The following is a 26520-nucleotide window of genomic DNA, read 5'->3' on the forward strand; positions in this document are numbered from 1 at the left end:
GACAGCCTTCATCACAGTGCCAGTTCGTGTCCTGGTTACTCCACTTCCCATCCAGCTCCCGGCTAATGGCCTGGGAGAGCAGTGGAGAATGGCCCAGTGGTTGGACCCCTGTGCCCACGTGGGTGACCTGGACAGAGCTCCTGGCTGTGGGCTTCTGTGTGGCTCAGGTATGACCAATGTGGGATTTTCAGAGTGAATCAGTGGTTGGATGGGCTCTGTTCTTCCAAATAAATAAACTTAAAATGTTTGCATTTATACATACGAATCTACAAATAGAGGCACATTATTAATGAACTGTGTGGTGGAACACTGAAAATCACTCCTTCTTTCTGCTTCATACAGGTGAATCCATTTTAGCTCTTGTAATATTCTTCAGAGAACTTGCTTTGCATCGAGTTAGCTAGAGCTGGCTTAGCATTTCGCTGGTAAACACTTCTGTATTTTTAATGTCTTCCTCCTAGAATTTTCTTCTATTTCAAAAACTATTTATTTATTTGGCAGTTAAACAGAGAAAGGGAGATACAGGGAGACAGACTCTCCATCCGCTGACTCACCCCAAGTGGCTGTAGTGATCAGGGCTGGGCCAGGCAAAAGTCAGGAGCCAGGATCCCCATCAGAGTCACCCAGATGGGGGGCAGATGCCCAAGCCCTTGGACCATCCTCTGCTGTTTTCCCAGGTGCGTTAGCACAGAGCTAGATTGGCAGTGGAACAGCCGAGATTTGAACCCGTGTACACAGGAAGCTGGTAATGCAGTGAGCAATCTATCCTTCTCTGCCTCGGAGCTGGCCCCTGAGTTTTCTTCTTCTTCCTTTTTTTTTTTTTTTAGATTTATTTATTTAGTGGAAAGTCAGATATACAGAGAGGAGGAGAGACAGAGAGGAAGATCTTCCATCCGATGATTTACTCCCCAAGTGAGCACAACGGCTGCTGCTATGCTGATCCGAAGACAGGATCCAGGAACTTCTTCCGGGTCTCCCACACAGGTGCAGGGTCCCAAAGCTTTGGGCCATCCTCGACTGCTTTCCCAAACCACAAGCAGGGAGCTGGAAGGGAAGCGGGGCCTCCGGGATCAGAGCTGGCGCCCATAATGGATCTTGGTGCCAAGGTGAGGACTTTAGCCGCTAGGCTACGCCGCCGGGCCCCTTCCTTTTTTTTTTTTTTTTAATTTTATGATTTGAAAGGCAATGAAACATGACAAGTCAGAAAAGCCCCCATGTTCCTGGCTCACTTCTCCCCACCCACCAATGCCCACAAGAGCTATGACTGTGGCCAAGGGAAAGCTGGGAGTGGACATTCAAGCTGGGTGGCACAGGAACCAAATCCCTCAAGCAGTCATTGTTGCCTCCTGGAGTCCGCATTAGCAGGAAGCTCGATTTGGGAGCTGGGGCTAGGGTTGGAGCCCAGGCACTGCACTATGGGATTGGATGTCTTAACTGCCAAGCTAAAGGCTTGCCCACACCCGGGCACTTCTGAATTGCTGCCAGGGCTTCTGATTTTGCATTCAAGGTCCTGTCTGTGCAGAGAAGCAGGGTGGTCAGGCGGGGTAACAGAGGAGTTGTGCAAAGCAGCATTATGCCCTGGGCAGAAAAGGAGGCACCACATACCTCCCCGTCAGGGGCCAGCACTGCCTTTTGTTCACGCTCACACCCAAGCACCACCTCCCCTTGCACTTGGCCTGGTTGTGTGTTGGCCTCTTGTTCATTGTAAGAGACCCAAAAAACATGGGATCAGCAAGAGCTCCACTGCTGACCCCACCTCCCAGCTCGTGCAGCTTCCAGGAGGCAGCGGCGACTGCTCCAGTCGATGGGCTGCTGCCATGCATGTGGGAGAGCCCAGGCAGGCTCCCACCTCCAGGCTCCAGCCTTGGCCCAGCCCAGCAGGCCTAGGTGTTTGGGGAGCAAAGCAGAAGATGATAGCCTTCTCTTAAATTTGTAGAATGTGCTGAGTAGGAAAAAACTATGCTCAGGTTTCAGACTATTTTCCCTTTCAAAATAAACTTACCTTTCAGTTCAATTTCTCCCGAAAGTTTTTTAAGTGCATTGGGCTTGTATTGCACGAGAAACATCTGAAAAGGCATGACAGAAATCCCTAATTATGCTGCCGTCGGGGAAAGTGTAGGGTTAAGAGAAGGAAGGAGAGAGAAATTAAACTTCTCATTGTTTAAATACCCTTCTGAGGGGCTGGCACAGTGCCATCACAGGCTAACCCTCTGCCTGCAGGGCCAGCATGCCATACTGGTAAGAATTTTTAATCCAGGCCACTCCATTTCTGATCTACTTTCCTTCTAACTTACCTGGTAAAGCAGTGGAGCGTGATCCAAAGCCTTTTTGGGACCCTGCATCTGTGTGGGAGACCTGGAAGAAGCTCCTGGCTCCTGGCTTTGGATTGGCTCAGCTCTGGCCATTACAGGCACTTGGGGAGTGAACCAATGGGTGAAAGACCTCTCTCTCTCTCTCTCTCTCTCTCTCTCTCTCTCTTTCTGTCCTCTGTAAAGTCTTCCTTTTCAGTAAGGATAAAATATTTTTTTTCCAAAAGTACCCTTTTGTATACAGTTAAGCAGCAGACAGATGAATGGATAGGGCTCCTGCCCCTGGCCCACTCCTGCCAATACCCACAATAGCCTGGACTGGGCTCCATCTGGGTCTCCCACGTAGGTGGTAGGCATCCACATCTCTGAGCCGCTGTCTGCTGCCTGCCAGGATGCATGCTAGCAGGCAACGGGATCAGAAGGACAGGAGCCAGGTCTGGATGCCAAGTGCTTGGGACTGGGCTTGGGGGCGCCCCCAGTGTGACTGCCCTGCTGCACACTCCATCAATGTGCTTTTATTAGTCTGTGGGCATTTTCACAAACACTGCTGCTGTCCACACGGTGGCTAAGGCGCTCTGAAGCTCATGGCCAGAATGCTGCCTTCTCTGTCGCCCAGAGAGGGGAGGAGCAGGCTGGCATGCCACCCAAGCAGCAGTCTGCTTCTGAATGCTTCATATCACCTTGACATTTCAGAGTTCTTTGGTCTGCCAGTCAGGCAACTTTTCATTGACAGCAACTTCTTATCAACTGTGTGACTTTTAAAAAAGATTTGTTTATTTTTATTTGGAAAGGCACATATACAGAGAAGAGGAGAGACAGAAAGAAAGGTCTTCCATCCGATGGTTCACTCCCCAAGTAGCCACAATGGCTGGAGCTGAGCCAATCCGAAGCCAGGAGCCAGGAGCTTCCTCTGGGTCTCCCACGCTGGTGCAGGGTCCCAAAACTTTGGGCCGTTCTTGACTGCTTTCCCAGGCCACACACAGGGAGCTGAATGGGAAGCAGATTGGTCAGGATTAGAACTAGCAAACATATGGGTCCTGGTGCGTTCAAGGCGAGGACTTTAACCACTACACTATCATGCCGGGCCCCAACTGTGTGAACTTTAAATTAAGTCCAAAGAAGTCCCCTTTCCCATTTCCTAAACTATACTCAATTATTTCTTAAAAGATGTACTTATTTATTTCAAAGGCAGAGCTACAAAACGAGGGCAGGGAAGACAAAGGGAAAGAGGTCTTCTATCTGCTGCTTCACTCCCCAAAATGCTACAATGGCCAGAGCTGGGGTGGTCTGAAGTCAAGAGCCAAGAGCTTCTTCCAGGTCTCTCACATGAGTGCAGGAGCCCAAGAACTTGGGCCACCTTCCACTACTTCCTTGGGCCATTAGCAAGGAGCTGGACCAGAAGTGGAGCAGCTGGGATGTGAACTAATGTTCCTATTGGATGCTGGCATCACGTGGTACCACAATACTGGCCCCAGTCCACTTAACTGTCTTTAAGAACACTTCCGATGTCCACATGGACAGGCCTGAGTTTGATCCTCAGCTCCTGCTTGTCACAGCAGCTTCATGCTGATGCAGGTCCTGCAAGGCGGCAGGCATTGAGTCCCCACTAATGATGAGTCCCTGACTCTCGGTTCCTGCCCGGTCCCAGCCCTGGTCTGGGGTGAGAGTCAACCAGCAGATGGAGCCTGCTTTCTGTCTCTCAAATACAGAGGAAAAAAAAAAACAACCCTGCTTATCATTAAATGTTTTAATATATTCAGAAGTGCAAAGAATAGCATGGCGAACCCCCCATGCCCTCTCTTGCCTCCACAATTCCAGCGCCCTGCTAATGTGATTTCATTTGTGCCAATGCTGGAGTATTTTCAAGCCAATCCCAGAAGGCGTGTTCTCTCATCCACACAGACTCAGTGTTTGCACAAGAGAAGCTTCAGAAAAGATGAACATGATGTCATGACCTCACACTCTCATATGAAAAACCCTAAGCACAGAAATTGTACTTCTCGCATATTTTTTAAAAAAGATTTATTTATTTATTATTTTATTTTTTGGAAAAGCAGATCAGGTTTACAGAGAGGAGAGACAGAGAGAAAGATCGTCTGTCTGCTGGTTCACTCCCCAGTGGCCAGGGCTGAGCCGATCTGAAGTCAGGCCTTTAGGCCATCTTCTTCCATTTTCCCAGACCATAAGCAGGGAACTAGATGGGAAGTTGAGTAGCTGGGATATGAGCCAGCATCCATATGGGATCTCGGCACTTGCAAGGTGAGGATTTAACCAGTGAGTCATTGTGCTGGGCCCACTTTTCATAGAATTTAACTTCACAGGGTTCTCAGATTTTTGGTCCATTTGCTGTTGCCATAACAAAATGCCCGAGGCTGGGTACTTAACCAAAAACTGAGGTTGGCTTAGCTGACACTTTAGGAGAAAGACAGCATGTGCCAGAGGCTGAAAGCCAGCGTTTTCTTGCGTCATCTTGGGCTGCTTTGCCAGGTGCGTTAGCAGGGAGCTGGATCAGAAATGGAGCAGCCAGTCTCAAATTGGTGCCTACGAGAGTTGTTGGTGTTGCAGCAGTGGCTAAACTCACTATACCACAATGCTGGCCACCAATCTGTTTTTCAAATGTAGAATTTAGACCATTTACAGCTATTTAACAGCTATCTGTGTTTTCATGTGTTTATTATGGGTTGTCTACTTCTGTTTGCATCTTTCCTTCGCTGTCAGCAGCTCATGTTCATCAAGGAAATGTAGCAACATTGAAGCACCTTAACTTTTCTTATTCTTTCCTAGCTAGTCATCTTTATTTCACTATATGCTTTCGTGTGCATATATACATGTGTGTATGCATACACGTCTGTATATTTAGCCATTTATATCAACTAGCTGAACATTAGCAAAGAAATCAGCACTTCAGGCACACTGTCAGATTACAAGGAGGAAAAATTACCACACAACTTCTCAATAGATGCAGACAAAGCATTGGCTACATTCAGCATCCTTTCAGCATGAAAGTCTTAGGAAGTTTGGAACTGAATGGATCTTTCTTCACCTAGTTAAGGGCCTGTCTGGTCTATGAGGCCAGAAAAAGAAAAAGCAGTGTCCACACTGGAAAAGAAGAAAATGCAGTTCTCATTCATTCCACAATCACCTGTAAGTAAACGACTGGAATTACTGAATAGAGAGGCTGGCACTGTTGTGTAGCAAGCTGATCTTTGCTCCAGAGCACCAGCATCCTGTATGATCGTCAGTTGGTGCCCTGGCTGCTCTTCTGATCCAGCTCCCTGCGTATGGCTGAGAAGGCAGTGGAGGATGGCTGAAGTTCTCCGGACTCTGCACCCATGTGGGAGTTGGGGATGAAGCTCCTGGCTCCTGATCGACTCTGTTCTGGCCATTACAGCTCTTTGGGGAGTGAACTAGTAGATGAAAGACCTATCTCTGTCTCTCCTTCTGTTTGTAAATCTGCCTTTTAAATAAAAATAATAAAGTTTGTTTTAAGGATTTATTTTTATTGGAAAGGCAGAAATACAGAGAGGAAAGACTAGAGAGCAAGATCTTCCATCTGCTGATTGACTCCCCAAGCAGCCTCAATGTTTGGAGCTGCGCCAACCGAAGCCAGGAGCCAGGAACTTCTTCTGGGTCTCCCACATGGGTGCAGGGTCCCAAGGCTTTGGGCCATCCTCAAAGCTTTCCAAAAGCTGTAAGCAGGGAGCTGTATGGGAAGCAGAGCCACCAGGATTAGTTCTAGTGTCCATATGGGATCCCAGCACGTGCAAGGTGGGGACTTTAGCTGCTAGGCTACTGCACTTGGCCCAAGAGATTTTTTTAAAGAAAATGAATTACTGAGCCCAGCATGGTAGCCTACTGGCTAAAATCCTTGCCTTTGGGATCCCAGATGGGTGGTCCTGCTTCCCATCCAGCTCCCTGCTTGCGGCTTGGGAAAGCAGTTGAGGACGGCCCAAAGCCTTGGGACCTTGCACCCGCGTGGGAGGTCCAGAGGAGGCTCCTGGCTCCTGACTGCAAATCAGCTCAGCTCTGACCATTGTGGCTGCTTGGAGAGTGAGCCAGAGGATGGAGGATCTTCCTCTCTGTCTTTCCTCTTCTCTGTATATGTGCCTTTCCAATAAAAATACATAAATCTAAAAAAAAAAAAAAGAAAAAGAATTACCTGAGTTTAATAGGATTACTGGGTATGAGGCAAAAATGACAAAAAGCTTACATTTCAGATTGCCAAAAGATGTTTTTTATAAGTGAATGTTTATAAGTTTCAGAATTATTAAGTAATCATAAATAAAAGCAGCTAGGTGCAATAACCCCAGGCAGAAATCAATTTAAAAAATATTGACAGAAATAAAGTTTCAAACAAATGCATAGATGGCACCATGTTCAATGAGTGGGAGAGGTCTGTTTCATCAAATCAGCTCTTCGGATAAATGCAATCACGTCAAAATGTCAATGGGATTTCTTTTTAAAAATCTGATAAAGTAATTCTAAAAATATATGCACAAGCAGAAATCTAGATGTTCCAATCACTTCCCAAAAAGCAGAGCCACTCAGGAGGACCTAGTCTGCAAAATAGAAAGGCTTAAAGTTCTGGAGATGCAGATAGCATCCACACTGCCACAAGACAGAATAGTCCAGAAACTGACCTACTTCATACGGACACTGACACAGACGATGAATTCACGTGGGAGAAACTTAACACTGCCCCTTTCCCCCATAGCACACAGATCAAACTCCATTGCAGGTACACGGAAGATTTAGCCATGAAAGTCAGGAAGTGCAGCAGCTGGACCACTCTGCAGAGAGCAGCACTGGGACCTCAGGGTGCAGACAGCTGAGCAGAAAAGTGCTGATCTGGAACTCATGAGTGCTGAGAACCTGTGTTCATCAGAAGACTCCGGGATGCTGGGAAGGAAAGCTGCAGGTGGGAGAAGAGACTCAGGTAACACCTGCTAAAGCCCTATTCAAGAATGGAGGCAGCTGTGGGACACAGCAATTAAGACGTGGCTGTGTGTGGTTGTTAAAGCCACTGCCTGGGACACTGGCATCCTGTATGAGCACAGGTTCAAGTCTTGGCTGCTCCACGTCCAGCCCAGCTCTCTACTGATGCACCTGGGAGAGCATCAGAAGATGGCCCGAGGGCCTGGGCATCTGCCCCCCTACCTGGGAGACTGATGAACCTCCTGCTTAGGATCAGCCCAGCTCGGGCGATTGCAGCCATCTGGGGAATGAACCAGTAGATGGAGGACTTCTGCTTCTCCTTGTCTCTAACTCTGCCTTCAGAATAACTAAATAAGTAAATAGCTAAGTAAACAAATCTTTGACAAAAATGCATCAGATCTACATGGGATTAGTCGTAGCAGTTTATTATTTCTACAGCTCAAACCAGGAAGGACCCAAGTATTTGTCAGCTTGAGAATGCATCGCAGCTTCTTTCTGTTATTTAATGGACTACATGAACTACAGCGATGCCCAACATCATGAATGGATATCAAAATACATGCATGGAGGCCAGGTACAAAGCATGAGCACGTACCGCTATGAAGTTCAGAACTGGGTTGAATCCAAGGTTGGCGTGTACAGCGAACACCAGAGCGCTTCAGGCACTGCGGTGCCATTCCCTCCAGCTGGGTCAGGTGGTGCGATCGGGGTGGCCACGAAGCTGTTCAATTGCCACACATGGCTTACTGCGATGGGGATGCTGTGTACAGAATGGTCCGGCTGCACCCACCCCTTTGCTCCACATGGGGGCTTGTAAGAGGTGGGTGGGAACAGAACCATCTCCGTTGTGCCTCTGTGAGGGCAGCTGGGGCTGGAGCCACGAGGACAGAGAGGTCAGGGTGGGGGAAGCCGGGGGCATGCTAGTGGGTGTTCGATCACTCTGGGCTTGGTCTTCCTGTATCTTGAGAAGAATCACATCCGCGCCCAGTGCCAAGGCTCAGGTCTAAATCCTCACCTTGAATGCACCAGGATTCCATATGGGCACTGATTCGTGTCCTGGCTGCTCCACTTCTCATCCAGTTCCCTGCGTATGGCCTGGGAAAGCAGCCAAGGATGGCTCAAAGCCTTGGGATCCTGCACGCACGTGGGAGACCCGGAAGAAGCTTCTTACTCCTGAATTTGGATAGGTTCAGCTCTGGCCATTGCAGCCACTTGGGAGTGAACAAGTGGACAGATCTGTCTCTCCTCTCTGCATTTGTCTTTCCAATAAAAATAAATCTTTTTTTTTTTTTCCTTCGGCCCTTTAAGATGGCTCTGTGATTCCTATGCCTTATTCAGCTTATTGCTTGACAACCTTGAGTCAAGAGCCAATCCTTGGAGGATGTCGATTAGGTGCCACGGTCAACTCTAGCTATCTCTCCTGAACAGACACTAAGACAAGCTTCTTGGAAATGGTGCAGTTATCTTATTTGGCACAAGATCCCTGTTGATTACTGTGGCTCCTTGCCAAGCTTTTCAGCTTCTTTGGAAAACTAGGATCAAATTCAATCACTTCAACATAATTGACTACAACTGCTTCCTTAGCTGTCTTTAAAAGAAAATTAAATCAAGCCAATGTTATTAAATGTAGTAAATCAATTAAACAGTTAAAACTTGCTTGAATGTGGGACAGAGCATCTGTTCTATCTAGGATTTTTTTAAAATCAGATTTAATTTTTATTTGAAAGGCAGAGCTAAAGAGAAAGGAGGGAGAGAGAGAGCCAATCTTCACCTGTCTGATTCACTCCCCAAATGGCTGCGACAGCCAGGCTGGGCCATGCTGAAAGCAGGACCCAGAAGTTTCTTCTGGGTCTCTCACGTGGGTGTAGGGTGCCAAGGAATTGAGCCATCCTCTGCTCCTCTCCCAGATGCACAAGTAGAGATTTGGATTAGAAGCAGAGCAGCTGGGACTTGATTCCATGCCCACATGGATGCTGGTGCTGCAGGTGGCGGTTTAAAACTGGCTGCTCTTCCACAATGCTGGCCCTGCAAGGAAGGTTTCTTCACAGTCAATTCTAAGCTTAGGATACAAACGTAACTACCCTCCCCTCATCCCCCACCCCCCGCCATTGTTGGAAATAGAAGAGTGTAAGACAATGTCCCTAGGGTCCACTGGGAGTGAAGCTAGCCATGGGCAGGGCATGTTTCCCACAGCAAGGTGGAATGCAGCTTCCTGAGGCCACTTCTGGGGTCGCTGGCAGCACACAGATGGCTGGCAGGGCTGCAAGGTCACCCGTGCAGCCCTGCATGTTCATCGTCTGGTCTAGGTCTCCCTCCTATAGCATCCAGTTCCTTGGCCCTGTGTGCATGTGTGCATGCCTGCAGAGCAAGCTGGAACAGATGTGTGACAGGTGCCAGTTGCTTCTTACCCTGTAGGTAACATGTTAGGCTCGGTCTCAGAGGGCCTATTGGATGCTTGTTGGTCTTGCTGGAAGCCCCTGGTTGGTCCTAAACAAACAGTCCAAGAGGGCCATGTGCCCATGGCTCCTGGATTAGCTGCAGCTAGCTCACTTGGCCATCATGTGACTCCCCGAAAAGGTCCCAGGGCTGACCTGTTGTGAACAGTTGCTGAGTCCTGTGGACTGACCCAGGGCCTGTGCATGAGCTCAACACGCAGCCATCAGACTTGGTTGTGAGAGAGGTGCATTCTGAATCCCTCAGCGGACTGGGAATTTAGTTGTCATCTCACACTGGCTACTCTGCACTGCAGGCGCACACACACCTTACTTCTACCATGCTGGTGCCAGAGATCAGCTCACTTCCAGGGGGCAGGTCCAAGGATTATGAACTCAAGATGGCTGGAGGCAGATGAATGCTGAGCCCAGAGAAGTTTGTTTTCTTTTTAAGATGGCTTTTTCTTTTCTTTTTTTTTGAGGAAAAAAAAAGAGGAGAGCTTAGTGAGGACATTCCCACTCCTTCCCTCTGGCCTTGAACTAGTAAGAGGATTTATTCCACTCTGAAAGCTTCTTAGAAACCATACCCTGTGGATCTCTCTGTTTAGTGTTTGTAAATTAGCTTAAAAACCAAAGCCCATGGGCCCGGCGCAGTGGCACAGTGGTTAAGGTCCTCGCCTTGCACGCCCCGGGATCCCATATGGGCGCCGGTTCTAATCCCGGCAGCCCCGCTTCCCTTCCAGCTCCCTGCCTGTGGCCTGGGAAAGCAGTCGAGGACGGCCCAAAGCTTTGGGAACCTGCACCCGCGTGGGAGACCCAGAAGAGGCTCTTGGCTTCGGATCGGCATAGTATCGGCCTGTTGCGCTCACTTGGGGAGTGAATCATCGGACGGAAGATCTTCCTCTCTGTCTCTCCTCTCTGTATATCCGCCTTTCCAATGAAAAAATAATAAAAAATAAATCTTTAAAAAAAAAAAAAACAAAGCCCATGAGAACTTCCAGGCAGAAATTACAGTGATCACTCCTTTTTTTCCCAAGATTTATTTTTACTTGAAGTCAGTTACAGTGAAGGAAATATCTTCCATCCACTGGTTTACTCTTTAGATGGTTGCAAAAACCAGAGCTGGACCAGACCAAAGCTGGGAGACAGGAACTCCATCTGGGCCTCCCACGTGGGTACAGGGTCGCAATCACTTGAGTCATCATATACTGCTTTCTCAGGTGGAGGATTAATGCACTACATTACCACATGGCTCTGCAGCTTTTTTTTTTTTTTTTTTAAAGATTTATTGGTAAGGCAGATTTACAGAAAGAAAAGACAAAGATCTTCTCTCTGCTGGTTCATTCCCCAAATGGCTGCAACAGTTGGAGCTGAGCCAATCTGAAGCCAGGCCACAAGGAGGCAGCTGGATGGGAAGTGGAGCAGCTGGAACATGAACTGGTGCGCATATGGGCGAGGATTCACCAAGTAGGCTGTCACATCAGGTCCCAGCTGTCATTCTCTTGGTGTTTAGGCTCGTTAGCAAAGCAAGGAATATCTAGTAATCCTAGTTTGTGGCTATCACTCTGCATCGTGCTACGTCACCACCAACTTACATAGCCATCCCACCCTGTCCTTTCCCAGAAACTTCCTGACAAGGCAGTTTGCTGCCTTCAAGAGTTGCAAATAGCTGCCAGTGTTGAGGTTACCCCACAGCTGCTGCTTCCGAGTAATGTAGCAGAACTTTCACAAGGTGGTTTAGATTTCTTGAATCTCAAGCACACCAAACCTGAAAGCTCCTGCGTATGCCGATTTGTTAACGAAAGTATTTTGGGGGCTGGCGTTGTGGTGCAGTGGGGTTAAGCCTCTTTTCGGACGCTGGCATCCGGTTTGTGTCCCAGCTGTTCTGCTTCCAATCGAGCTTCCTGCTAGCATGCCTGGAAAGGCAGCACACGAACCATGTGGCTGGTCCCTGGCAGATGGAGCTCCTGGCTCCACCCCAGGCCACTGTGGTCATCTGGGAAGCAGGCAGAGCTATCTCCCTGAGACCTTCCCTTGCAGATAATAAGTACATCTGGGGGGAAGTTCCCCCTTTCGGTTCCCTTCATTCCCTCCAGCAACGTTCCCCTGAATGAACAAGCTCTGCGATGCAGGACAGGAATCTCCAGACTCTCTACTGGCATCCTGAGTCCCCACTGATGTCCAGTGAACATGCACAGCTGTTGGCGGGGCAAAGGAAGCTGGGCACCAGCCGTGACAGCTGAGAGGGCCCTATGGAAGGTGCTTTAATCAGCACGCCGGCTTTCCCAACATCTTCATATTAAGTAACTCCTTTCTCAATGGAAAGGCTGGAGGAGGGGGCTGTAAAGATGTGGGAACTCTCTCCTATTAGGGAGCAGAGCGGCTGTAAACGGTATTAACTCAAGTCCTCTTTAGCTGTTAGGGGCATTTTTCAAAGCCTACAGCTGTTGTTTGGTCACGGAAACTCCTTGGTGAAAAACCTGAACTGCTTTATGCAGGACGGACTCTGGGTGTTCTGCTGGAGCAACGGCAGGAGGCAAGGTGGCAGGACAGCTCACTCCCCCGGCCCTCTGCAGTGGCCCAAGCGGGTGATTCTGGCAAGACCAGGGCCGTGAAGGAGGGCACAGCCCCGTGTCTTCCTGGAGGTTCCCTGATTGATTCAGTAATTGGCCACAAGTAACACAATGCAGACTCCATCATGCCATCGCCTGCAGAAGCTGAATGAAGTCAGCTTCCCCAAGCCAGATCCACTTTCCTGGGGTGTTCCTTACAATCAAAGCTTTAAATAAACAAATAAATAAAAAAGCCCAAACAAACAAAAAACAATGGTTTCCTCTAGAAATTCTGAGTCACATTACACAACCAGATTAATAAAACTTACCCTTCCAGTTCCCACCACGTCTTGGTGCTTCCTGTGAGCGCTCGTGGGCTTTTGCTACCTCTGTTGGGTCAATGATGATCCCTTTCACAGTTCTCAGGTGGATTTGCCTTAATGGAAACCAAGTTAGTATTAAGTTTTCTTTGGGGGAAGGAAACTGGGAGTCCAAGGTATTTGGAAGGGAAGAAAAAATCCACAAGCCACGACAGACATCCAAAATGGCTCAACATAATTTATTTTTTTTTATGTTAAAATGTACAGAGTTCTTTTGAAAGTACTTGCTAGAAAGGGGGTGGGGAAAGATATTACATACAAGGAGGGGAAGGGAGGCCAACAGGCCCAGGAGCACATGGCATGGAGAGACAGCACGGCATCTGGGCACCCTTCCCCTCGGCTGACAAGTCACCAGGAACGGAGTACAAAGAGGTTACAAAACAGGAAAAGCAAATATAGACAGACAGGGATAGACTTGGCTTCGTTTGTACATGCGGCTTTTAGAGGCGTCTGGAGCTCTATTCACACTCTAGAGATCTCTTTAAAGAGAATTTTTATCTTTCTTAAAATAGTTTTTAATATTCTACAACAAAGATAAAAAATTTTAAAGATGGAATGAAATGAAAAAGCTCTTATTTTAAAAGGCATCAAAGTCACTAACAGTGAGTTTTTAAATTTCTTTTTTAGAAGATTACCCAAGTTATCTTGCTAAAAATACATTTTTTTAAAACAGAAGTGAAAAAATGACAGGTACCAATATTACTGTGTTGGATAATTTCTTTTATAATATAGAAAAGAACATTTTTTTTTCTACAATAGTTCTACAGTCACAAAGAGGCTTGTGGAAAAGGGAGCTGCCTGATTGAAATTTTTTTTTTCCTTATTTAAAGAAACAAAACCAAACACAACTGCAAACCAACAGAAACTGAACACACGGCCCTCCTCTCAACAGCTCCTTCTGCCTGACCCCCCTCCTCCCGACACAGCCCCCCACCCCCGCCCGTCCCCACCCCACCCCATCGGGAAGCAATGGGAGAGAGTGCACGGTGCACTTTCTACAGAGATGACAGGGCACTGGAAGAGTATATACAGACAGACCGGGGCCTACGCAGCCCTGCGCATGCTCGGGGTCCACGGCGCCAAGGTGTGGGATTCCGCCTTTGTCTACCTAGCACACTTAATTGAGAAAGTCAATTGAAGTGTATTAAAAAAATCAACAAACCTGTGCATTGGAAAAAATCGAGTGCCTAATTAGTACTTTAAAAATTTATCTATATAAAATGTACAAATAAAGGAGAGAATTGAACGCTTACAGGTATTTCTTGAAGCAGTACCTCCCCCTTTTGGATATCTGACTGCACATACCAAGTGGTATAATACGTTCCATCTTCTAATGATGGAGTGTATAAACACATACACGTACAGATATAGGTTCTGATACCTATTCCTGGAGCAAGTCATAGGAAGAGAACGGGCGAACTGGTTGCACAGGATAAAAGGGAAGGCCCGGGCGCCACACACGGACCTGCTAGAATTGGACACCCAGATTTGCCCTCCCCTGCTGGTGGTGGTCACTGGCCACTCCCAGGAGAGTGGCCGGAGCACTCAGTCACGGGGCATTGAACTCAGGATCTCAAGGGACAAATGATGACGAGACGCAGGTGTCACTGGAGTAAGTTACACAACTCAGCACCACAACCTCCCTCCTGACACAGGTCTGCCACGCAAGGTGTGTGGGTGGCTTTTGTTCAAATCTCTGGAACATACAGCCATCCGCCGAGCCTCCGTGGCGCATGGTAGGGTGGGGTGGGGGCTGCTGTGTGAGTCGCATCAGAGGGAGAGGCAGTTTGGAGCACACGCTGCACCCAGGAGGCGCAGCGTGGAGTGTCCTGCATGGCCGGCAGGGGGCGCCTCCAGGTTCCCTGGAAGGGCTGGGTGAGGACCACCAGCAGCTTCCCTCTGAGACCCAGAGGTTCGTGGACACTTGGGGTATTCCTGTGTCTGAGTGCTGAGTGGGAATATTAGACAAGAGGAAGAGGAAGAAATTATATGACACTTGATTCAAGAATTTCTATTTAGTCCGTCTATAAAAGAATTATTCCTGGGGGAGAAGTCTCAAGAGCGGGAGGGAGGGAGTGTGTATGTGTGTGTAGGGAGTGGAGGGGTTTTTCAAAGGAGAAGCGTTTTCCTGCTTCATTTTATGAATAATAATATTCACAATAAGAATCAGTGTAAGGAGCTTGGGTTGCTCTCCTGGGGCCAGCCCAAGTCTCCCAGAAGTGCCTCCTGCTGGAATGAAGTCGGGAAGGACAGGCTGGGCCTGGAGGAAAGGGCCTGGCTAACCCTCGGGATGTGTATGTGACATTTCAACAGGACAACATCGGGAGCTGCGACAGTGAGCGGAAACACACGGCTTCCAAGGAAACAAAGGTCATGCCCGTGTGCACGAGTTCCGGCCACGGGGCGTGGAAAGAAAGTAAGGCTCTTTTTAATTATGAAAAGGTTTTGTGCATGTTTCCCCTGTCCCCAAATCCATTTTTTAGATGAGTTCTACTGTAAAATGTTCACGATTGTGAAGAGAACCAAAACCCAGAACAAAATGAACCCAAAAAGAGATCAGGTTTTCTAAAAAATAAAATAAACCAAAGAAAATTTTCTCTAAATCTACAGCAATATTTTAACTGGAAAAAAGGTCCGCTTTTCTCTGGTTTGTCAGTATAAAAGGTTCCTTTATTTATATATATTTTAAGCTTTAGCTGCAAGTCCGCCTTGCTCATCTTCTCATGTAAGGTCCGTTGAGTGGCTGCTTGGGAACTCCAGCAGTGTTCATGTAGCTGTGATGGGAGGGGCCAGTGTACATCATGTTCCCGTGAGGGTTTGGCTGCATAGGCTGCTGGGTATAGGCCTGGCTCCCCATCATCCCCATCTGCATCTGCATAGGATACTGTGCTGTCTGGTTCATGTAGGCAGGGTTACTATGGTAACTGCTGTTCATCATGGGCTGTGTCATTCGATAGCTGTTCATGGCGTTCAGGGTGTTCATATTCATGGAATTGACATTATAGGCGGGGGTGGGCATTAGGTTGACCCCCACATTCATGCCACGCTGCACAGCCAACGCACGAGGGCTGGCCTGCATGGCCACCGCTGGTGGACTGCGGCCGTACAGCTGCTGCTGGTGTGCCGCGGCTGAGGGCAGCGGCGCTGACTTGGAGCGGATGGAAATATGCCCCTTGACGGGCATTTGCCCTTGCAACCTCTGAGTGTGAGGAATGCCGATGTTGGTGGCAGGCATGTTGCACTGCAGCAGAGGGGACGTGAGGTTCATGGTGGTGGATGCCAGGTTTGGGGGTGGCGTCATGGTGGCTTGTGCTTGAGGGGTCCCAGCCAATGGGTGCGATGGAGCCAGCTGAGCCAGTCCCGTGTTAGACAAAGAAACACTGGTTGCATAGGAAGTCACAGCAGGAGAATGGCTATAAGGCATGGCATGTGGGTCCATAATGGTGTTAGTGAGCTGCTGCAACTTGGCTAAACTAAAGGTGGCTGACGGTTGAGAGTAGCTGCCGGCGCCGAAGTCCCCTGGGATCCTCTCGTAGATGCTGATGTTTCCCGTGCTTCCAGATTCTGGTATCTCCATGATCATGGGGGCTGGAGTGAAACTGTTGTTCATGCTACACTGTGACAGAGGGGCCTGCTGTTGGGGAGGAGGTGGCTGCGGCGGCTGGGGCTGTGGTGGCTGGGGAGGCGGCTGGGGCTGTGGTGGCGGCTGCTGGGGGGGTGGTGGCTGTGGTGCTGGTGGCGGCTGCTGTGGTGGCGGGGGCTGTGGCGGCTGCTGGTTGCTGGGAGGCCTCTCGACCACACAGGTCTGTGGGGACTTGATGTTGCAGTTGGCAGCAGGCTGCACGCTGTTCTGCTGTAGCATGCTACAACTGCTGCCCATGTTGGCCATTTGCTGAGTGACCACACAGCTGTTCTGCGTGAGGCTGCTGGAGGAAGACAGCCCGCTGTAGGAGCAGCTGCTCTGCGAGGAGCTGTTGCCACAGATGCTGCCGCCCATCGTGGAGTCGTAGCTGCTGGGATTCTCGTAGTTCTCCGTGGTGCTCTCAATGCTGCCCAGGTCGCTGAACCCACTGTCCACCACCTGCTGAGAGTGGTCTGATACGGAAGGCACATCCATCATGGGGCTGGTCTCCATGTTCTGCATAGAAGGTGCGGACAGGGACCCTTGCTCCGGGCTGATCTGGGTGTAGCCACCCTCCAGGGCAGGCACGTTGGGACTGCTGACTGAACGGACCGACTGGCTGGGGTGAGACTGAACAGAGGAGATGGGGCTGTTGTGTTCGGAGGCATGGCAGTCCTCCACCATGGACATGGGTGGGTCCTCCTCGGCCTGGGTGTAACTCTGCAGGGTCTGGCAGGCAGCCAGGGTCTCCTCGCAGTCCTGGTAGGCCCCCTCGTGCTCGCTGCTCTCTTCTTGAGTCAAGGACTGCACGGCTTGCACGGTCTCCAGGTCCAACTCACTGTGTGTCATCTCCTGTTCCTCCTTGAGCTCTACCAGCTCTTCCTTGCCATGGGTGTCCTCCTCGTGGTCATCCTCGGACCCTGGCACGTGCTCAGACACCACGGATGTCTCGTGGGAAGGCTGCTCCTCCTCGGACTCCGGCTCGGTCTCATCTTTCTCCTTTGGAGTTGCCCCACTGTTTTGTGCATCAGGGTCTAAAAAAGGCTCTGAGCCGCCGGGCTCCTCCTTGACATCCTCCCGCAGGGCCTGCTCTTCCAACTCCGGCTTCTGGGCAGGTTCCAGGTGCCCATCCTCCTCATCATCCGCGTCGTGGTCCTCGTGCTGGCTTGTCTCAGCAGCCACATCCTCCTCATCCTCCGGCTCCTGCTGCTCCTCCTCCGACAGCCTCTGCTCCTCCGGGGCATGTGGCTTCTCCTCCTCTTCCTCATCCTCCTCTTCTTCCTCCTCCTCCTCCTCAGCCTCTGGCTCTTTGGCAGCGCTCTCGGGGCTGTGGCTGCTGTCGGCTGGGGAAACTGCTCTCACCTCGCTGCCAGTTGTGTCCTCCTCTTCTCCCTCTCCAGCCTCTTCTACATCGGCTTGCTCTTCTTCTTCCTCCTTCCTCTCTTCAGATGAGAGCAAGTCATCCTTTGGCTCAGCGGGGTCCTCGTGCTCTTGCATCTTGGGTTTGCGCCCAGCTTTCAGAAGGGGGACGATGGGCTCGACAACACACTCCTGCGTAGACATGGGCAGGGTGTCCCTGTTCAGCTTAAACCCTGGCTTCCTACCAGGTCTCTTCTTCCAGTGGATCGGTTTGCGGCTCTTGCCTTTGGGCCACCCCTTTTTCTTTTTCATTGGTGTGGATGTATCTGGCTCAAGTGGAGAGTTCTTCATGTCACATTTTCGCAAGAGAGATACTGGCTTTAGGATAGGAGTGTCTGTACAGAAGGGATAAAGAAAGAATAACACACACAGGTTATCAGACTTGACATTGCCAGGGCCTTTTCCTGAGACTGCTTGGAACAACAGAAATTATTTCATCAGCCAGCATTTTTTAACCATTGAGTATGTCATGACGGCACTAAGAATTTAAAAGACACACTGAAATAAAAACCTCTTCCAAAGTCTCCCAGTGAACTACAAAGAAACAGAGCCCCAGTGCACAGCTGCCATCCAGGAGGTAAAACCAGTTCAAGGTCATAAACTGGGTGGCTGCTATGGGAAGGCACACCTAGCTATTTATTTTGTAAAGATAAGCTTCCTAAAGATGCATATGGCAGGTCTTCACTGTGTATGTCACACATTGCCTTATCTTCTCTTTTATTTTCCTATTTGTAATTTATGTATCTCCCTGCTTTGCTTGGTGTCCACGGAACCATGACTTCGGGTAGTGCCATCAGTCCATGACTCCAGGCTTGGCTGGTGCAGTCACTGCTGCATTTACAAGGAAACACTCAGTTCTAGATGACGATGGACATTTAGTCCTAAACACGTAAGAGAAGTTTAAGGTACCAATGATGCTTACTACCTTTTGATAGCAGCAATGATTTTTATTATTAGTCTTTTCTGAGTAGTAAAACATATATAATGTAAAACTTTCATCATTTTTAAAGAATACAGGGCAGGCCCAGTGCCGTTCATGTCTTGGCTGCTCTACTCCCGTCTAACTCCCTGCTTGTGACCTGGGAAAGCAGTAGAGGACAGCCCAAAGTTTGGGACTCTACACCCATGTGGGAGACCCAGAAGCAGCTCCTGGCTTCTGGCTTCAGAATGGCTCAGCTCCAGCTGTTGCAGCTACTTAGAGTGAACCAGTGGGCAGAAAAAAAAATCTATCTTTCCTTCTGTCTGTGAGTCTGACTTTCCAATAAAAATAAATCTTGAAAAAAAAATACAGAGTAACAGAGTTCAGGACATTCACAGTTCCTACAGGTTTTTAAAGGAAAAGTGTCTACAGACAGAACATCCTTTGAGGGGAGAGCTGGTGCGTTGAGTGCTAACTTTAACACAAACATAGGAAAGGGGTCCCAGTTAAGAGATGGCAAGGAACACTGTTTCAGCAGTACAACAACTCAAGAAAGAACAAAGTATCAACTCTACAAAATGAGTATTTAGATTTCTGGCTATATATCTTAAACTGTAACATGAGTAAGACTTTGATAGAACCATTCACAATAAGGTAAAGAGCTTACTTTGTCACCACACTAAACTTATTTGTCACATAAAAATGTAAGAATAGAGAGCAGTAAGCAACCTATTAACTTTGAAATGGAATGGATTTAGGATAAAACGCTCAACCAGTGAATGCATAAAAAGGTAAGGGTTTATGTGCTAAGAGAGGACAACTAGATTCCTCTACATCTTCCCAGTGCTGTGAAGTGAGCAGACACTGGACACCGGCACCCAGGCCCTGGCCTAGGCTGGAGTGCCAAGGCTGAGCTCAGACTCGACTCATCCATGTGTGTGGGCTCTCCTGGTTACCGTGTTTCTGAAGAGGAAATGAAAACAGGCTGCTGTATGAAAGGCAAATAACTGGATCTTGATCTACACTGGGAATTACTGTCAGCATTTACTGGGAATCTGTCACTAGCTGGTAAGACGCATCAGAGAACAGCTTTAGGAAGGATTCCTGGCCAGGTCTCGGCAGACAGAACTGTCCTCTGGGCATGCACTCAGCCCCTCTCGCAAGCAGGCGGCACAGCCCAGAAGGGCCAACTGCCTCTCAAGAGAGGACAGTCAGGCCGAGGATGAACCATTTCCTAACAGCCAAATACTTGTTGAGAGAGGCGAACGTGGCACCCAAATCGAGGGGAAGCTCAGTGCACTGCTTTTATTAGGTGGCTCCACCTTATGTGGGAGGGCCTGAGCTCCTACTGCAGGCCTCAGGGTCACACACCTACGACAGGCAGCAGTTCCCTGAAGCATACCTTCAGCATCATCTGACTCTTCATCATCTTCTTCATCTTTAGACTTCCTCTTAGTAGAGGATCGGCCCCTGAGAACGTCTTGTGAGGACAGACGATGAAAGTATCCTCTGTGGAAGGGTTCGCTTTCATCCTCTTCCTCCTCCTCTTCATCAATTTCAAACGTGGGTTCTAGCCTTGGCATTGGCCTCTCAGAGTCCGAGTCTTCGAAAGGCTCATCCAGCACCTCTGTGGTCTCAGAGATGGTTTCTGTGACGACGCTGCTGTTGTGGTGCTTGCGCTTTCTGACTCGCCTTCTTCGGTGAAGAATCGGTTTCTATCAAACATGGAGAAAGCAAGGATTTTATTGATAGAAGTGAATACCATCTTTCCTATTGTGCACATGAAAAAAGCCTAGAGCCCACCAGAATTAGCATGCCTAAAATGAGGGGGCTGCTTTTTGACTGTTGAAAGACATGGGGTGCTACTTCAAAATACTCTCCATAAAGCATCAGGGATATAAAGGCGCTAGACAAGGGGACAGACTGGCACCAGAGCAGGCAGCCATGTCTAGAACAGGTGCCACATCTGTCTTCTGCCTAAGGGCCTGCACAGCCTTGGCTCACAGCACCACTCTGCAGCCCGGTGGCATGGGGCACCATTTTCACGTGCTAGCTGTGAGAGGCACAGTGGAAAGAACAAAACTAAATGATCACTAAAAAAGTAAAATAAGCCTTATTATTCAGATCTGATACAACCAGCCCTATTTTTTCAGTGGGTTGGGTTAATCAATTACACAACCGAAGACTTCAAAATAAGAGCCATGCTCATCCTACAAGCACCAACAAGGTTAAAGACTTTGTTGCAGGTGCAGAGCAGTCTCCCAATGCAAGCTGGGTGATACAAGTTGGGTGAAGTTCTTCAACAACTTCAACAGTGCTTGCTTCATCTCACTGCCTGTTGTTAATTTTAACACATGGAAGTAGCTTTTTTCCCCCTCCCCCTTTAACTTTATAAACAGGCAATGTAAGCCCTAGGAATGCAATGCAGATTATGTAATAAACAGGAGAGCTAGTCAAATGTATAATTTTTTACTTTGACTTTACTAAGAATTCAGCTTTCAAGTCATACTGAAAGGGACCCTTTGACTTGGAGAAAAGTGGTCAATTGTAAGAAAGGAGCAAGAACTACACACAGCACAAGCTGGGAGAACTTTCTAGTCCTCACAAACATCCCACACAAAGGGACTGTAAGGAGTCAGGGGTAAAAAGGCAGTAACAGTGGATTACCACTGGTCTGCTGTGAACTAAGTCTTAGCAATAACAGTTGATGAACATGAATTTTGGTATGCTATGTGTATTTTTGAAGATTTATTTTATTTGAAAGGCAGAGAGACAGAGATACTTTTGACCACTTGTTCTCTCTATCCAAATGGCCATGATGGCTGGAGCTGGGCTGACTGAAGTCAGGAGCTTCTTCTTGGGCTTCCATGTGGAAGTTGTGGCCCAAGCACTTGGGTCCTCCTCTGCTACTTTCCTGGGCACATTAGGAAGGAGCTGGCTCAGAAGTGGAACTGCCAGGACTTGAACGGGCACCTGCAGGGACTGCTGCCACTGCAGGCAGCACCTTAACCAGCTATACTACAGCTTTGGCCCCCTGTATGCTGCACATATCACACACAGTAAAAAATATCTAAGATCTACAAGAGATCACATTTTACTCAGCAGGCAACTGACTGGAAGGAGAAGTGCTGGACTGAGGTGGAGAGCAGCATGCAGCAATGCAAGCAGACCCTCAGCAGGACATCCCACGGGAACAAGAAGATGGCCCACATGCTTGGCTCCCTGCAACCATGCGGGAGACCCCAGCTGGAGCTCTTGGTTTCAATCTGGCTCAGGCAGTCCTAGCTGTTGTGGTCATCTGGGCCATGAATCTCAATGGATGACAGTTCTCACCGACTCTTCCCCTCTTCTCTGAAACTCTGCCTTTCAAATAAATCAATCTTCCCTGCTCCCCATAAAGGCAGAATCTTGCAGGCCATCAGCTGACCAAAGAAGCAACAGGAGGAGTCTGGGGGACTGGGAGCATGGTACAGCGTGCAGCAGGGTTATGACCTACTGTTGCAGCTTCACGTCCTGTGGCACCAGGCAGTCTTGGTACACTTAACTATTTTTAAGTAGCTTGATGGTAAACGACTAAACAGACCATGGCCTAACCTATTCTATATGTTTATGACATACCTAACCTAAACAAAAACTTCAATATTTCTAGACTAAGGCTGATCAACAGATTTTAAGTTGTTGCCAATCTCTAAAATATTCACCTTCAAGTGGACCCACACACTTCAAACTACTGTATAAGGGTCAACTATGAAATGAACCATCAAATTAAATACCTATGAGGCCATATGTGCATGAATAAACAGACAGTTCAAGAGAAGGTATAAAAGTTCGCATGGAGGCTCTGCTCCCCAGGGCGTGTGTGGGCTGTGTGTGGGGTAGGGGTGGGACAGCAAATCCCCTCATTCTAATGCACACACATACAGAAAAAACACTTTATGTTCTGTAACAAGGGACACTTTACCTCGATGGCCATCCTCTTAAAACACCAAAAACCCATATTCCCTGCTTCTAGTACTATAAAATACCCACCAGGGGTGGTGCTGCCAGTCTGCATATGCCAAACAGAAGCCATACGTGCTTTCTCTGAGAGCAAAGCACAGTAAGAGATTTTCAGGGAGACAGAGCACAAGAGTGCCAGCTCACATGCACACAACTTTAACTACAAGCATATCCTTATAACTGCCCTAGTCTAGTGTAAGCTATTGTTGCTGAACTCTCACTTTGCCTCACAAGTTAAATCTGGCCACAAGGCACCTAGGCACCCAGTGAGGCCGCAGAACTCTCTGGCAGCTAAGGTGGGCTCAGCAGAACCCATTATAACTGATTCGCACTCAAATTCTGAAATGGGTTGAAACACAGTCCAGAAGTCACTGCTGGTGGGGCTGCTGCAGCAGTACAATGGACTCAGCCTTCACTGCTGGCACACCCCACCAGAGCTGCTGAGTGTCTGACACAGAAACCCAGTGATGTGCCTGGGAAAAGCAGCAGAGGATGACCCTGGTACCTGGGACCTACAACCAGACTCCTGGCGTTAGTTGGTCTAGTTCTGGCCCCTGCATTCACTTAGGGAGTGAACCAGTGCACGGAAGATCTCCCTCTCTCTCTTCCACAGCAATCAGTGCTGCCACTGGAAGGACACACATGAGATGAGGGACAGGGTGAGCAGGAGGATTAAGGCGAGGTGAGTGCCCTCACCCAGCGGGCCCTTTGGCTACCTTTCCACTCCTAACATGAACACTTCCTAAACAATTCCTAGGATTAGTCACAGTGTTCCACCCGTTCCCTGGGAAGAGTGAAGCTACACAACTCTGAGGTTTCAAGCCTGGAACTCAGAGCTGCACCCAGAGGAGGGACGCAATCAGGGTGCCAGGTGGTACCTTCCGCTTCAGGGTGGGCTTGGTGAGAACTGGAGGCGAGCTGGAGCGCGGGCTCTCGGGCTCCTCCTCCTCGCTGCTCTCACTGAAGCCCCTAAGGAGGGCCCGGTCACCGTCACTGTAGCGCCGAGGCAGCCGGTCTGTCCCTTCCCTGCACTTGAGAGCCTCTGGGCTTTTCTGGAGCTGGGCTCGCCACAGCTCCACGCCCTCACTCAGTCTCCTTTTGGGTGCCTCGGGCTTCCGGTCCTGGCCCTGACGGGGCTGCTCACGGCAGGTGGGGGGTGGCTCCTCGGGAGTGGGGCGTGGCTCATGGGGTGCCTCTGGCTTCTCCTCGCACTGGGCAGCATACTGCTCCGGGGGTGCCGCTGGGCTCTCCTCTGCCAGCAGCTTGCATTCCTGCTCTCCGAACCGGTCCTGCGTCCTGCGGCTCTTGCGCCCACAACGGCCCCTTCGAGGTGGCTGGCTGTTGGCTGGGAGCACGTCCCGGGCCAGGGCTTGCTTGCTCAAGCGGGCAGAGTTGGCAGCGGGGGCTACTTCCGGCTTCTTCTCACTTTCTACCGAAGAGTAACAATCTTGCTCTTTACTCTCTCGAGTGGCAGACTTCCCCACCTGGATTCAGAAAACAAAAACAACACTGGTCAATTTTTCAGTCCTGTTCAGCGCTCTCTACCTATGCTAAACATTTAAGTACTCAGAAGGAAAAGCATCAACAGCTAACATGACTATTTCCGTACTGGGGGTTTTCACACCACCAGACGAAGCAGCAGAACTTGCCTGGGCCTCGTGCTCCTAACCCATGGGCAGTACCACCTTCAGGACACAGCCTGTTCTTGTCAGTGCCAGTCTTTCTTAAAGACAGAAATTCATCAACAGAGAAGAGACAAGCTCTTGGGGTATGGGTAAGAAAGAGAGGGGGTCTGTGAAACAGGAAAGAAAATTTGTGAAATTGCCCTGCCTGTCCACTGAAAGCTTCAGTGCAAGGTAAGAAAATACAGGTGTGCTTGCAACACTATTTTCTTCATGTTTTGTTTCAAGAAAAATGTGTCCTCATTTTAACAGCTGTCAGATCTAGACTCCATTTAGAGGATTCAGAGTCCTCCTCTCTGCTCCTGTACAGATCAAACCTGAGCTACTGCCGCCCAGTGGATAACACTTCATCACAAGTCCCCTGGGAAGCCCGGCTCCTTCCAGCCTGCGGCCGAGGAACACATTCATAAGGCAGGCACACTTACTCTTCCTGAAATCCCTATCACTGAAGTAAAACTGAAACTCTCCTAAGAATTTATTCTAATAATTTTATTTTTGATGTTATTTACAGAGTTGACAAGTATGCTCACCCCTGAGGAACACTCAATTGGGTAGGAAGGCTTGAGGTATAGGGGAAGGTGGGTGGAACAAATGCTTCCAATTTTCCTTTTCTTGCCTTTGCTCTGGTTCAGGGGGGCTAGGGGTGGGAAAATGTATTCTGTTGGTAAGATACTTGTCTGCTTTACAAATACTCAAGAAAATAAAAAATATATCTTTTGTCCTCAACAGCAGCCTCCTCCTGCCCCTTACACTGATCTCCAGCTCTCTTCTGCGGCCCTGGGCCTCTTCGCTGTCCCCCTCCTCAGCGTCCTCCTCCTCCTCTTCCTCCTCCTCCTCCTCGTCCTCTGAGACGACGGAGTTGGAGACGATGACAGGGGTCCAGCGCAGACACTCGGGGTCTACATCCACAGGTCGCAAATTGAGCTGGAGCTTGGCCATGTGATCCTGGATAAGCTTTTCCCGGCGGATGATCACAAATCTGGAACCAGAGAAAAGTTTATAGCAATCAATAAAGTACAAGAGGTTCACAAAATGAAAAGGCGGCACAGCCCCTGGCAAACCCTGCAGATAAATACTTCCCTGCATGGTGACAGAGTCCCAGTTCAGAAGATGACCTAACTACCTGGGATCTTACCACCCATATGGAAGACCCAGTTCGAATTCCAGGTTCCTGGCTTCTGCCTGGTCCAGCCCTGAGCACTGCAACCATTCGGGGAGTGAACTAGTGTATGGAAGACTGAACTCTCTCCTCCCTACACCTCTGCCTGGGAAGTCAATAAATCAACCTTTAAAAATAAACAAATCTTAAAACAGAAGAGGAGCAAGCTGCCTATGCAGTGTCCATGAAGAACAGAACAGCAAGTCTGGTTAACACTTTCCCCTGCACTACAGAGATGGCATCAACGGCATGCTTGGCACCACCATGCGCACCAGTGCCTGCATCACCTGGCCGCCCTGCATCCTTTGAAGGGATACAAGGGTGTGATACTCACTGGTCACTGCGGAAGTCCAGCATTCGCAGGTGGTGGAGTGTGGACGTTATGTCTTGAGGGCAGATTCCAGTCAACTTACTTAGCTTCTTAATGCTGATTTGCTTGTCATTTTGATGATAAAGGCACTCCAGTATTACACTTTTCCAATAAGCCATGTAGGAAAGTCGGCCTAGGTCCGACAATGGTTTCTCTGGAGACCCTGCCTGGCCTTCACGTTTTGATAACAAATAACCTAAAGAAATCCCAAAAATCACAGATGCCATCAGCAACCCTAGAAATGCCTGATTCACAAAAATCAAAAATACTCTCCTCTGTATCTAATCAAAATACTATCATCAAAAATAATTTCAAAGGTAAATTCCTTTCAAAAAGGTGAACACAATTACAAAATTATATCAATATCTGTAAGATGATCACATAATGTGTATATATTGAACATTAGGTGTTTATCTAGCTGTAGTTAGTACAAACCACTTTGTTAAAACATCCACACTGTTAATCATCAGGAGCCCTACTAACAGGATGCACTGTAAGACATGGCAGTTATGGCTTTGATATCTCAGTGTACTACCATCCAGGCATGTCTTGTTGGGACCACTAGATGGCAATGCCTGTATGTGAACTGAGAATAGCTTGGCTTTTATGTAATCCTAGCAAGACTGATCTTAAAGAAAACAAAATAATTTCTCACCTCAACTGGAGTTCTCCTTAAAGTTACCCATCACTCTAATTCTTGGCAAGCAAGGCCACCAACACGAGTGTGAGTGGCACTGTGAGC

The 26520-nt window shown here is 48.7% G+C and overlaps 1 protein-coding gene across 3 annotated transcripts in view; it reads right to left on the minus strand.

Annotated features, from left to right (window-relative positions):
* Window positions 1-12766: 12766 nt before the first annotated feature.
* Window positions 12767-26520, minus strand: part of KAT6A (lysine acetyltransferase 6A) — a 107623-nt gene continuing 93869 nt past the window's right edge. For all 3 annotated transcript variants that reach the window (XM_040994172.1, XM_040994171.1, XM_040994169.1), the window contains 5 exons: window positions 25743-25974; window positions 25000-25228; window positions 23446-24051; window positions 19971-20283; window positions 12767-17984 (listed from right to left, as the gene is read on the minus strand). In XM_040994172.1, the coding sequence (XP_040850106.1) occupies window positions 15322-17984; window positions 19971-20283; window positions 23446-24051; window positions 25000-25228; window positions 25743-25974 (4043 nt within the window). In that variant the 3' untranslated portion in view covers window positions 12767-15321. The remainder of the gene's footprint in view (window positions 17985-19970; window positions 20284-23445; window positions 24052-24999; window positions 25229-25742; window positions 25975-26520) is intronic.

This window comes from Ochotona curzoniae, unplaced genomic scaffold, assembly GCF_017591425.1.
Source record: "Ochotona curzoniae isolate NIBS_2020 unplaced genomic scaffold, NIBS_Ocur_1.0 contig_899, whole genome shotgun sequence".
Lineage (NCBI taxonomy): Eukaryota > Metazoa > Chordata > Mammalia > Lagomorpha > Ochotonidae > Ochotona > Ochotona curzoniae.